Below are 14324 nucleotides of genomic sequence, written 5' to 3'. Positions count from 1 at the left end.
AGTAAAGCAGCCTTTTGCCGTCGTATATTCGCCGGTCTGTTCGAGGGACTACCTGACAGAAAGGTCGTAGATTAATGTTCGTAATATCTTGGCAAACTAGTTTTGAAGAATGTAGAACATGTTGAGCTATATACTGGTACGAGTTCCACTGCTGGAGGTACGCGTACTTTACTATTTCGTTATTGGATTCGCGGTACATTTGTGCATTTCTATTTCATCCAGTAGTCTCGTTAGCCGCCGTCATTGTCAATATCGCATGCTGCAATCGGTGCCCACGAGCGCCGTAGCGAAGCCGTCGCACGAGGAAAAAGAAGAATGTTAGGCTTGCTGCTCGGAGCCGCGTTTCTAGCGGTCAAGTCCGTTTGCTCATGGACTCCGGTCGTCTTCGCTCTTTCGCTGTTCGCCGAGGCGTACTACGCCTACGTGTTCGTCTTCTGCGGTGCGGTCGTGAAGGAGGACGCCCTGTGTCTCGCACTGGCCACAGTGTTCCATCTGCTGCTCTTCTTCTGCCTCTGGTCGTTTGCGCAGACTACGTTCACGTCCCCCGCGCCTGTGCCGCCCTACTTCCACATCGGCGACGACGAGCGCCGGGAACTGGCGCACGCTGCCCAGAACCCGACTCGCCGGGACGCTCTCTTTGAAGCCATGGCGACCAAGCGGGGCGTCCTCACGCGAGTGCCCGGCGGCGGCGTCAACTACTGTGACCCGTGCCAGCGGATTAAGCCCGACCGATGCCACCACTGCTCGACCTGCGAAAGGTGAACCGGGGGACGTGGCCCGAGCGGGTCGATCACTTAGGGAGACCTTAAGCGGTGCATGGCAGACAGACCAAATCGGCGCGGTCAAAATGTTTATACAAAAGGCACCCGTATCCATACACAAAAAAAAATTATTCTACTTAGAGACTTCAGGACTCAGACAACCGTAATCTTAGGCATACTAAGGCCGGCCGGCCAATCGCAAAAAAATATCCTACTAACAAAAAAGAAAGGTGAACTAATTGTCGACGCTAAGAAAGAGAAGGTTGAAGTATATGGCGATTAATGATTAGACGAGTAATTGTTGAATGTATTGCTATATTTCTTCTTTGTGTACATTTCGTGATCGCTATTCACTTAGTTTCGTATCTTATTCATATCGAATTCCACGTGCAATTGCGTCGATCTTGTCATCTTTATCGTCGGCACATTGTTAGCCCTTTTTTATCTGTTTTTTGTTTTTGTTTTTTTTTTTTTTGTCTTGAGGTGGTTACAACCAGCTAGACCTCGGATAGGCCTCGCCCAGCTTAAATAAGCAAAGAGATTTTTCTCTCCGAAATCACGCAAACTCGACGCGCGTGCCTTAAGCGTAGGGCGTACAGAATCATCCAGAATATCCCGCTTTGTTTCCTGCATTGTTAAGGTTTATAGACACTGCCACTTCATCACAATCGGTCAGCTGGCGATAGAAATGTGTTCCCCACGTTCGTTCTTTTTTTTTTACTTTTTCAACCGCCATATATAGGCATTACATTTCCCGAGCCGAATATAGGCATTGTTCATTTATCGATATCAAAGATGGGAGTATCACTTACGTTTGAGCTGTTCTCTTTTCTGCTGCGCTATTGGGACTGACAGCAAGGAGTTTCCTGACAAAAGCTACTAGAGGAAACTATGACGCTAGTGTACGTCCCCTGCAATCACTATTACGGAAGCACTGTCAATAATCGTGTCAAAAAAGTTATTTCAAGATGGGGGGCTGACTTTCCTCAAAGAAAAGAAAGATTATGTACAGGATGCCTCTCGAAACTTGTGCCAAATTTAAAAATGTGCTAGTGCCAAGTAGCTGGACAGAACGTGGTAATGTTGTTTGCCATGGCCTGGATGAAGTCAGGCTATCTTTCGTATTTCGCATAATTACGCAATTAGGATTTTTATGTAATCAGCCTCTCAAATACTATACTCTGAGCTAAAGAATCAATCAGAAAATTCTAGACCATTCTGAAGAATTCCCGATCCAGCTTAATGTTGCTCAATAAGTGCTACATGAAAGATTTTTCCAAGCCTGAAAGAAGCCCGTCAAATGCCGCAAAAAGTGCCGGGCTGCTAGTCGCCCGTCAGTCCTTTCGGGATCCTTTTATGATTGCCTGCAATTTTCTTAACAACAATTTTTATCTGATTATATTATTTGATAACTTAACTATTGATAATAAATAACTGTTTTACGCGACGTACACAAAATAGTCTGATTTGGTCCAAGAAAAGTCAAACAACTTTACCTTGGTTCGGTCCAAATACGTGGCACTAGCCCATTTTCTTTTTTTAATTTCGGCACAAGTTAGGGGCGACACTCTATCGGTAGATTCCTTCTGGATTTTCTGGTAAATTCTCGTACATGGAGTTACTGAATACTGACTTATAGTAGAGTCGGCAACGTGGCGTTTTTTTCTTTTTCATAGAGACAGTTCAACAGCCGGCCAAAAGAGATGCATGTTATTAGCTTCAAGGCATATCAGGAAGAAAAACTACGACTTCACCATCGCTCACTGAACACGGCGCGTCGAACGTTGTGTCAAGGACATCGCAGTGGCTTCAGTAAAGTGGTAGTATGTAGCAAAAATGTCCAGTCTAAAATTAACTAGCATAAAGTGGCTCAGCAGAGGGATAGATACACCCACACCCCAGCTTTTCGGCGTTTTTATTTTTGCCACGTCCGCACAAAATTGCTCAAAAAAATGTCTGACGCATAGTGGCCACCATTGCAGAAGGAGATACGGAACCTCCCAGTACCGTGATCCATACAGCCTGAAATGATGGATAATGCAAGGATTCGCCTAGCCTTAGCCTTTTTGACTTTAAATTGCTTTTCAATTAGTAAACTGGCAATATTCAACAAAATAATCTGTTGAATTGCAATAATTCGCAAGGATAACACATGTTGGCAGAGACTAACTGCCTTGCGTTGTTTGGGAAAACCGCGTACATGGCAATTCATTGTTATAACGCGCAATTATCTACGCCATAAGAACGTCTTAGACTAGACGTACGAACAATATAAAAATTCATCTACAGTTCGCAGCAATGGCAGCGCCTATGTTACCACTTATAATTATTCGAATTATTCCTGCATTTGAGGCAAGTCCTGTGCGAAAGTAGTGACAGCTGGACGAATTGATGAATAAATCAGTCTCGCTCTGCCATCTGTTAGCCTTGCAGTTAGCGTTGATTGTAGAGCGACCACCCCGTAAATACCCTGGTCCCATTATTGATCCCTGCACTAGGACATTGTAGTTACTGCGATAGCAATTATATGGACACTTCAGCCGCATTTCCACCGTAGTCGCCAGCGTCGCCGTGATATCCCGTATAAAGCCCAAGTGCGATAACATAGTGGCCACGCGTGCTGTGTGTGCCAGTGAAAACGTGGGAGCATCAGCCGAGGATCGTGGCTTGATCTAACGTGCGCAAGGAAGGAAGGCGGAGAGGAAGCGCACCATCTTCCATCGCGCGCAAGGCACCAGAGTAGGGGGAGGGGTCGTTCTACTCTGGTGGCGGCTGTGTATATGGTGCAGCTGAGCGCGTCCCCGCGGGCCCTATCCTGAAAGGGATCCGCAGTGGGGAACATAGGTCTGTTTCCACTGAGGGCTGATAGCTTCGTGTGCATTGTTGTCTCGCCGCTTAGTTCGCGTTGAAGCTAGGGGCAGCACGAAGGTCAATTCGCTCCCTGCTGATGCTACGCCCCCTCACACCAGCGCTATGACAGTGAGTGTCCGCGGTCATCGAGTGCAATGTGTTCATGTTTGCCTGTACGTGCGTCATACTATGCTTGTTAATTTAATTAGCAGAGATTGTTCACAAGTTTATGTGGCCGATAAAGCTACTATACTTACGCTGTATAGCCGTGTACTAATTTGCTATCGCAATCGATGCTTCCCCTTTCGGGTGAAACTGCGACTTTTTGTTCTAACAAACAAGCACTCTTTAAATGTTGTTTGTCCCCCACTCGCAGCAGTGTACGATGACGCATGTATAAAGTTTAGTATAAAGAACCGATGCATTTCATCGTAGATCACATTTTCGACGACCGACAACTCAGAGTACAATGATTGCGGCGAGCCTCTATCAATTTACTGCTCAATAAATTAGGAGTTGTGTTTCCAGATAGAGAGTTTAATCTTTGTTTGACGCCTTAGCTGCTAAAGGCTTCACCGTCACAACAATGTGACAATACGAAACGTGAAACAAGCCGTAGAATAGAGCTTGCGGTACACCAGAATGCAACCACTCACAGAGAACAGTTAGCAATCATCAATAACATATTGTGAGCAAATAATTGGGGAAAATTATATCCATCTTATGACATTAAGTTTGAGGCTTATGTGCTGATCCTTATGGACGAGTACCATGCTGTGCTGAAGGAAAAAATGAGTTGAGGATTGCGATTGAATAATATGTATTGATGTGTTTACAACATACACTGAACGAGACGGGCCTTTAAATAACAGGCAATTTTTCGTCGCTCGGATGTGTGGCGCAGAATTACTTTCCCAACCATCCTTTTGAAGGGCTTGTGTGTGTGGAAGTATTTGGGAAATAAATTTGAGAAGTAACTTATACAATGATTATTAAAGAATTTTTTGTCCACGAGTTCTCAGTGATTCGATCCCACGAGCTGCTGCGGGTACATCCAAACACCAAAGAAATAGCTACGTATTTCTGATCACTCAGCATGGTTATACCGAGACGATTGACCCAGCGCACAAAATTACTCAAAAACAGAATTTATACCGTCTTAACCGATGAAATTGGATCATCAGACTAGTCATAAAAATAATAAAATCGCACGATTGTGCATCTATGGTAAAGCAAATTTTACCCACGTTCGTTTTCAGCATGACACGAAAAGTGTGTTACATGAAAAATGGTTCTTGGTGTTCGTCGTTGTTGTTTAAAATGTTTGTCGCACTTGGCAGTGACAATTTGTTGTTGGTAGTCGTTAGCAATGCGCAATCTTCCAGGATGGGGTATACTGCGTGACAGCGCGAAACTTTGCACCCTTAAATAGAGGGGCGAATACTATGCACTGAGTTCATTTTGACGAAGGCTGGCCCACAATCCGAAATGTTAATACAGCAGACATTTTTTACACGTCTCCTCATCTTCAATTCTATATATATATATATATATATATATATATTATGGGAATTCTGGCATAATCATCATCCCGGCATCATCGGAACTCCGGCAACGGAGCCACTGTCGAAGACGGAGAGGACGAAAGGACTGGAGAGCGCGAGTGGTGGTTCGAGGCTCCGCTGGGTGCTCTTGGGCGCGCCGGCCAGGTCTGCAGCCTACTGGCGTGGACTTAGGGATGTCGGGGTTGTCGGACGATCTCGCCGCTGCCACCAGTTGTGGGGCTTGTAGGTCGTAGGGAGGAACTTGGGGGGACAGGACTAGGCGAGCAGGAATTATTTACATATTTTTACGTTAGATCAAGAGACATTCGACAGTCTAGCGTGACTCCCGAATGGAGCATGCAAGACAAAGCATACAGCATACGAGCACGAAGCTCCCAACACGTAGCACAGAGCACGAGCACACTGCTCACGAGCACGATCACCGGCCACACTGACGAGCACACCCATACAGCCCACAAACAGCTGCTTATAAACACTCCGTGCTCCCTAGATCCCTAGGTGAGAGAACCGTTCGACCAGTCATCGAAGCCGAGCCGCCTTTGAGCGAGATGGCTTACACACAAACGTACGCACAGCTTTCACTGCCCCCACCGAGGCCAGACGGGCTTCACAGAACTCCGGGTTTACGTCTTGACCAAAGGAGGCGCCTCTTATTCCCCAAGCTGACCCCCGCAGCGTGGCCGCCGGTGCTCCATTGTCTTGCGTCCTGAAGGGCGCGTGGGACGTTGCCGCAAGATTAATTTCGGAAACTCCCCCACTCACGGCAGACCAGATCGGCGGTGGCGTGTTCAGTCACAAAGCCTGGTTCGTCGAACTCATCTCGGCAATCCCGCGACGGAATGTCGTGGACGCGGCGTATTGTCCTCCGCACACAGTAGACTTAGCGGCGCCGTTTGGCTAGAGGATGACGGTGGCTTTCCAGGAAAGGTCGACGCCGCTGTTGCACCTGGCTGACAAAATTTTGCATGTTGGCACCTCAGCAGGCCATTCTTAACAGGGACCGCGCCGTTCCCACATTGGCGAACAACGTAGGACCCCAGCTGCGTTCCGAGACGGACCATGATCGTGGGGAAGACGGGCGGCGCCCGTTCCACAGCCAGTAGCGACGTCTGCCTGGCCTGGTGCGTGACCATCTCCGTGGTGCGAGACGCAGCTCTGGCGTTCGCTGAGAAGCGTTTCCGCTGGCTCCTCTTCTGTCACCGTCATCGGGTCTGGCATGAGACTTGGGGGCATCATTGTCTGCTGCGCGCTGCGGCAGCTCTCGGCGCCGTCATTGTAGAAGGACGCTACTGGCGTGGGTGACATCAACCCGATGGCGTCGACATCACCTCCGTGTCTGGCTGCGTCCGTCGGCGATGTAATGCGGGGACTTCCACACAGTAAACTGGCTCGAGAGGACCTGTTGAATGGTGGCCGGTGTTACATCGAAATCGCGGGTGCTCGAGGCCAGTTGTCAACTGCAGTGGAAGCAGCACTCTTCGAGCAACGATCATGATAGACTGCAATCTTCCCATCCTGTTACCTACGCACCTGTGGAGGCTGGCCCTGGTCTCTGTGCAGTGGCATGACAGTAAGCATGCGGCTGCACCTTCGGGCTACCTGCTGCGTGCGCTCCCCAGAACGAAGTCGGGGAAAAAGACCGGACCAAGTGTGCCTCCGGGAATGGTTTAATGCCTTCTCATTCCTGCATACCTCAACAACTCGGAGGTTCCACCACGCAGTCTGCCGCATCTTCGCGAAGTGCGGGAAGCCAGCTAAGTTTAGGTCCTCCGAGTTCCCGGAAGACCTTGGTGACTAGAACGTTGCCGCCTCTGCTGATCCTCGTTCGATGCAGCAGTCTGCAAGGTTTGCTCGCCGCGGGGGGAGCGGTGCCGTCGCTGCAAGCCGCCATGGGCCAGTTATATATATATATATATATATATATATATATATATATATATATATATATATATATATATATATATATATATATATATATATATATATATATATTTGTATTATATATATATATATATATATATATTTGTATTATATATTATATATATATTATATATTATTATTATTATTATTATTATATATTATATATTATATTTGTGTATTTTGTACATATGTATATATATATATATATATATATATATATATATATATATTCAACTATTCAGTTGCCGGGTAGTCAGAAGGCCCATATCACTGTCAATGCAGGTACTCTCCGCACACGCTCTAAGATATATATATATATATATATATATATATATATATATATATATATATATATACTGAATAGTTCGATATCTTGTAACTCTTCCAATTATTCAGTAATTTCCCCAAAAAAATTCATGAAACGTTACCTTCCGTGCACCTTACAACTTTCAGTGTAATGCAGGGTTCGACAAAGACCTTTACGGGTCCCTTCTTCACATAAGTAAAAGAAAACTTTCAGCGTGGAATCAAAAATTTTGATGGTGCCATGCGAGGAGCCCTTTAACGTACTTTACAATGCAAAGATACAAACACGTTTCTTTTGTTTCTGCTAAGAATGGCATCAATACGCCGTTTTTAAACCACGACTTTATATAAATCTTGAGACCAGCATAACCAGTGAGGTCGTTACGCTTTCACCAACACGTAGAAGACAGGCGAGGGCGGTCTGGGTGGGTAGTGCTGCATGTGCATAAGAAAATAAGATATTTCGGCCAAGAGAAATTAGGGGTGTCAAGCCTGTGTCTGCATAATTTGAAGCTCGCTACCGTCTTCTCCATTTCATAAGCCTGTAGTATTTTTTTTTAATTAGCTTTTCCAGATCCAGGAAACTACGACAACAAAATGACGTTCTTGCTTTCTTTAAGAAACCCGGGGAAGCAGACGACAATACAATCGGCCGAAGCATATCGGAGAGGCATAGGATTAGAGCAAAGGCAAAACGCCCTTTGGAGATTCCATCCTCTTGAAGTAGTACAGAGCAACTTGAATAGGCCGATAAATTACAACGAAACTGCTGATTCACAGTTGAGCATCTGCAGGCTCGTCGTCTGGATTGCGGTTATAAATCGGTGATTATTCGTTAACGCTCGATTGTGAAATGTAATATCACGGTTCGCTGTTTTTATTGGTATATTTTGTATTTTAGCACTACACAGTGCGCGTCATCGTGTGAATCCTAATTCTTGAAGGTCCGTGCGCCACGTGGTGGGAAAACGGTGAACTAGAAGTGATGTCCGGGATTTCTGGGTATGATCCCCGAAGTGGGAAGTGAAGTGGGGGCGAGGGGAAGGAAGGGAAACGTACTGCGCCTGCGCAGAACTCAGGTAAGACGCAAACACAACAACTAACTTGTAGCTTCTCGGTAGACGTAAATGATCCAATTAGAGGCTTACTCAAGTTTCGAATCGACGGCATTTCTCTTGCTGCCAACGGTTGCACGCTCGATCACGCGCGCTTTTTTTTCTTTTTCACTGACATTTCAGTGACATAGGTCTTTGTAGCTATTATGAACGTCCGTTATCCGAAGATAGTAAACCACGGCCTATCCATTATTTAGGTGTGTACTGCATTTTTCGTCTGTACTGGTGTGTATTACCGCGCCGCTACGAAAATCTCTTGTCTGCAATGCCGCGTGCTCGTTCACAGATGCATCCTGAAGATGGACCACCACTGCCCTTGGTTCAACAACTGCGTCTGTTTCAATACGTACAAGTTCTTCCTGCTCACGCTGTTTTACATCGGCCTCCTGTGTGTCTACGTATTCTTCAGCGTGTCCGTCTACATGTGGCGTCAGAGCAGGCACCACCGCCTGCTGTCACAGTCGCTGCACACGATGTTCCTGGTGACTGTCGGAGCGGCTGCATTCCTTGCGGTCGGCTCCTTCCTCTGCGTGCACATCATCTGGGTGTCACGCAATTGCACCACCTTGGAGTCGTCCCGAGCGCCGACTTTCAAGGAACATGGCGACTCATTCGACCTGGGCAGGTCCAGAAATTTCGCCGAGGTGAGCAGGACAATTGACGGAGACGGCTTCATTCGCGCCACTAAATGTGCACTTCAACTTGTACTGCCGCCATAAGGATCGGCAAAGAGAGATTTCGAGCAACTTCGATGCTCTTTCTGCCCACGTTTTGATTTTCTCGTTTGTTACGCCGACAGAGCCCGTAGAGACTTCGCCAAGCCTGGAACTACATTTCCAAAGTTCAAAAGTGCATTAATTGCCTAATTGGTAATTATGTAGCACGGAAACGTTAACTGATGGACATTCTTGCTGAGTGATTACAGCAACTGCATTTTTTAGGAAGAACGGTTATAGACTACTTTGTCGAGGTGAACAAGAGAAACTAGGGTGGCGAAATGATGGCGGGACTACGTTCAAACCAATAAGGTCCACTTGTTTTAGAGGACTGATAGTGCGGGCATACCTTCACCACCTATCAATGTATATATACTCTGGTTGAACACAACTGTCGTTTTCTTCAAGTTACTGTTGTCTTCGTCTTACGTTATTCCAGCGTATGCGCTATGCAGATTTCGTTCTTGCTGGAAGTTTTGTTGCGCACGCAGAGATTGGGCACTTCTTAACTGATGATTTCCGAAATTCAGACTGATAGGGACATAGATTGCCATCAAAACTTGTTTATTCGAGTTACGTAGACTACAAACTAAAGCGGCCGCAAGCAAGATCACGGCCAAGCCAATTCGATCACATTCTTGAGCTCACGCTTAGTAGTGTGGGATCTCGGTGGCCGGTCGTTCTCTCATTCTTCAAAGGCATATTAGTTTGCCCTACCTTCAAATATCAGAAGACATAGCAGAATTGTTTTCTCCTTTCACGACATATCGTGTGATATGTTAGCGCGCAGTTTTCGGGACAGTTTCGTGGTACTGGGCCTTGTTGTTTGGCAGCGTCCGGAGGAATGTAGGGGCGCCTATAACGAAAAGCTATTCCAAACTTTTCTATTCCAATTCTGCAATCAGGCCTCCACGATTGCTCAAAAACATTTTTGGACCACCCCCCCTCGCCTGTCTGTCACGCAACGTCACGAAAACCGCAATAGCTCCCCATCTGATATGACGTGTACACACTGATTATGCATGATTTGACCGAACAAAAGAAAAATTGTTATTTCTAATTCGACGCCTTTTCCTCATTAGCCCTCGGCTATTGGTCAAGAATGTTCGGGCTGCACCCACTTCACCTGCCTATCACGCGTCGTCAGAAAACCGCGACAACTCTCCGCGTCAAAGTGTCGTGTACGTCGTAAAGATGCAATAATATGCTGAACAAAACTGAATTTTCTTCTAAATAGCCGCAGGCTGCCCCGTTCCGAAAGGAATAAAAGATGGCTGCCGCCTATAACTCAGTCACTGGCTACTCGCACCTGCCGGAGAGCATGAGCTTATTTGCGTATAATAAAGCTTTCTGCGTGGCCATGTAACGTTTTCGACCAGTTTCGGCATGTTTACGACCTCGTTCTATCAACGCTTCTTTGCTGAGGATCCGTTTTAGCGTCATTCTTAAGCTTCCGCTGCATGCCGCCGCGATTTTCGACCAGCCACCGCCAGCTAAGTAAGGGAAAGCGGACCAATCACAGATGCCGGCACCACTCTCTTCATCGGGTTATCGATTTTGAGGGCAGTGGATCTGCCCCATCGAATTCCTCTCCACTTGAGTGAGCCCCTCGCCTCTTGTGAGCCAATTAGATAAGACAACCCGCTCAGTGTAGGCAATGTTATTCGTTTTTCAAGCAAACAAAAGTGACTTCCTGTGAACGAGGAGACCGTTTGATTGGTCTGTTCAGACAACCCTGCGGTTCATCGCCCGATGCTTGCGTAGGCTGTTACGAAAATTTGACGTCAGAAGATTGGAATAAAAGCATATTTGAATAGTTTTACGTTATAAGGCCCTAGATCTACTATTCCCAAGAATAAGCAACTCCCGCTGATTAGGATGAGAAGTGGGGATAGTGGTCTGTGGCATTTCCATAGGCGCAAATTTGCAGTTCCAGAGGAATGCGGAAAAAGTGGACGTATCCAGTCGCCGCAGAGAGAGATCCAAGGTAGCGTCATTGGTGCTGAGCAAAACCAAATACAGGACGAAACACACCCACAAATGACAAAAGTTTCATGCGAAGCGATTTACTTGTGAACTGTATACTGAGATTATCTGTTGTACGAGCAAGGTTTACTCGAAAATTTGGATCGGGTCATAAACATTTACTTAACGGAAGACTTACCGAAAAGGTGTTTATGTTTCGACATTTCGGCGGGGGTGTGGCACTGGCTGACTCCCGCCGAAACACTCCAAAATAAGGCTGTTTTCGCACGTACGTCCCACTGTACATACACACATACATACATACATACATACATACATACATACATACATACATACATACATACATACATACATACATACATACATACATACATACATACATACATACATACATACATACATACATACATACATACACGCACACACACACACACACACACATATATATATATGTATATATATTGTTGCGTGTGGAAAGACACAGACAGAAGAGGCTATTTACAGGCTATTTACACTGGAGCCAGACAGCCAGGCTGACACTCGCTCGCGCCAAGCGCACCGACCAACTTCGTCGTCGTTCTCGCGGCGGCTCATTTCTTGAGCATCGCTTGAGCATATCGTAATACTACCCCCCGGCGGCAAAAGCACCGTCACGGTGCTGTTAAATATCCAAGGCGCGTGGAGAGTTGTAGGGCTTGAGTCGGGCGACGTGGACGATGTCCCTGGTTGTCACAGCGGAGGACGTAGTGGGCGTGGCTAAAACGATTTCATAGGTGACATCGGTCACTTTGCGGAGCACGCGATATGGGCCTGTGTAACAAGAAAGGAGTTTTTCACATAGGCCAACTTTACGCGAAGGTGACCAAAGCAACACGAGGCTGCCGGGCACAAAATGGACATCACGGTGACGGAGGTCGTAGCGTTGCTTCTGCTTGTCTTGGGACACTTGTAGACGACTGCGCGCAAGTTGGCGAGCGTGGTCAGCATGGGCGATTGCATCACGGGCATAAGCGCTAGTTGAAGCTGTGGCGGACGGAAGCACAGTGTCCAGTGGTAGCGTTGGTTCGCGGCCCTACAAGAGGTAAAACGGGGAAAAGCCAGCAGTTTCGAGACGGGAAGAGTTGTATGCAAAGGTAATGTAAGGTAGAGCGAGGTCCCAGTCACGGTGGTCGTCGGAAACGTATTTGGATAGCATGTCTGTAAGGGTGCGGTTCAAGCGCTCAGTAAGGCCGTTCGTTTGGGGATGGTAGGAGGTGGTAAATTTGTGACGTATTGAGCAGGCACGCATGATGTCGTCGATGACTTTGGCCAAAAACGTACGGCCACGGTATGTTAGCAATTGACGCGGAGCACCATGCATCAAAATAATATCATGTAGGAGGAAGTCCGCAACATCAGTTGCGCAACTGGTCGGAAGAGCACGGGTTACGGCGTAGCGGGTCGCGTAGTCCACCGCGACTGCGACCCACTTGTTTCCTGATGTAGATTCCGGAAATGGGCCAAGAAGGTCTAAGCCGACCCGATGAAAGGGCTCGGCAGGAATGTCGAGCCGCTGCAGGTAACCAGGGGGAGCTGGGAAGGCTTCTTGCGTCGTTGGCAAACTTCACAAGCGGCGACGTAACGTTGTACGGAACGGGCAAGACCAGGCCAGAAAAAACGGCGACGTACACGGTCATAGGTTCGAGATACGCCGAGATGTCCTGCCGTTGGTGCGTCGTGGAGCTCTTCTATAACGATGGAGCGGAGGTGTTTAGGTACTACAAGCAGGAACTCAGAGCCGTCCGGATGAAGGTTACGACGGTACAGAGTACCGTCGCGGAGGACGAAGAGGCGTAGAGTAGCATCGGCCGGAGAGTGCTCAAAACGGTTGATGAGTGCTCTGATGTAGGCGTCACGGTGTTGCTCGTCGGCGAAATGAAGCAGCTGGGATACCGAGAATACGCAAGAAGCACTGGCAATATTAGAGGAGTCAGAGTCGTCAACAGGGTAACGCGACAAGCTGTCAGCGTCTTGGTGCAGGCGGCCACTCTTGTACACCACGGAATATGAAAATTCTTGTAGCCTCAAAGCCCAGCGACCAAGCCGACCTGTAGGATCTTTTAGCGAAGAGAGCCAGCAGAGAGCATGATGGTCAGTTACTACGGAAAAAGGGCGACCGTAAAGGTAAGGACGGAACTTCGCAACCGCCCAGACTACAGCAAGGCATTCTCGTTCCGTAATGGAATAGTTGCGCTCCGATGGTGTGAGGAGGCGGCTCGCATAAGCAATTACGCGATCCTGGCCACGCTGACACTGGGCTAAGGCGGCACCTACGCCATGACCGCTGGCATCTGTACGCAATTCTGTAGGGCCATCAGGGTCGAAGTGGGCGAGAATGGGTGGTGAGGAGAGAAGAGTAACGAGACGAGAGAAGGCGGCGGCTTCTGCAGTACCCCACGAGAATTGTACGCCTTTCTTCAAAAGATTAGTGAGGGGTCTAGCAATCGCCGCAAAATCTTGAATAAAACGACGAAAGTACGAGCATAGCCCTACAAAACTTCGAACGTCTGCGGCTGTCTTCGGAACCGGAAACTCTCTGACAGCGCGAGTTTTGTCGGGATCAGGCTGTACTCCGGAAGCATCCACAAGATGGCCCAGAAGAGTAATTTGCCGGTGGCCAAAACGACATTTGGACGAGTTAAGTTGCAGCTTCGCCTTTCGAAATACATCAAGTATAGTTGTGAGACGTTCAAGGTGAGTGTCGAACGTTGGCGAGAAGACGATGACGTCGTCGAGGTAGCAGAGGCATGTGGACCATTTGAAACCTTGGAGCAAGGAGTCCATCATACGCTCGAAGGTGGCAGGGGCGTTGCATAATCCAAACGGCATTACTTTAAATTGGTATAGGCCGTCAGGTGTGATGAACGCGGTTTTTTCGCGGTCCATATCGTCAACAGCAATCTGCCAGTACCCCGCACCTCCACCAGAATGTTGCATGTGGAAAGACACAGACAGAAGAGGCTATTTACAGGCTATTTACACTGGAGCCAGGCAGCCAGGCTGACACTCGCTCGCGCCAAGCGCACCGACCAACTTCGTCGTCGTTCTCGCGGCGGCTCATTTCTT

General features: G+C 47.5%; 1 protein-coding gene across 1 annotated transcript in view; it reads left to right on the top strand.

The window, feature by feature from the left end:
• Positions 1 to 252: 252 nt before the first annotated feature.
• Positions 253 to 14324, top strand: part of LOC126523316 (palmitoyltransferase ZDHHC20-B-like) — a 33111-nt gene continuing 19039 nt past the window's right edge. The window contains exons 1-2 of the mRNA XM_050171962.3: positions 253 to 758; positions 8804 to 9161. Of these exons, the coding sequence (XP_050027919.2) occupies positions 316 to 758; positions 8804 to 9161 (801 nt within the window). The 5' untranslated portion in view covers positions 253 to 315. The remainder of the gene's footprint in view (positions 759 to 8803; positions 9162 to 14324) is intronic.

Source organism: Dermacentor andersoni, chromosome 6 (assembly GCF_023375885.2).
Source record: "Dermacentor andersoni chromosome 6, qqDerAnde1_hic_scaffold, whole genome shotgun sequence".
Taxonomy (NCBI): Eukaryota; Metazoa; Arthropoda; class Arachnida; order Ixodida; family Ixodidae; genus Dermacentor; species Dermacentor andersoni.
This window is presented reverse-complemented; position numbering and strand designations above follow the sequence as displayed.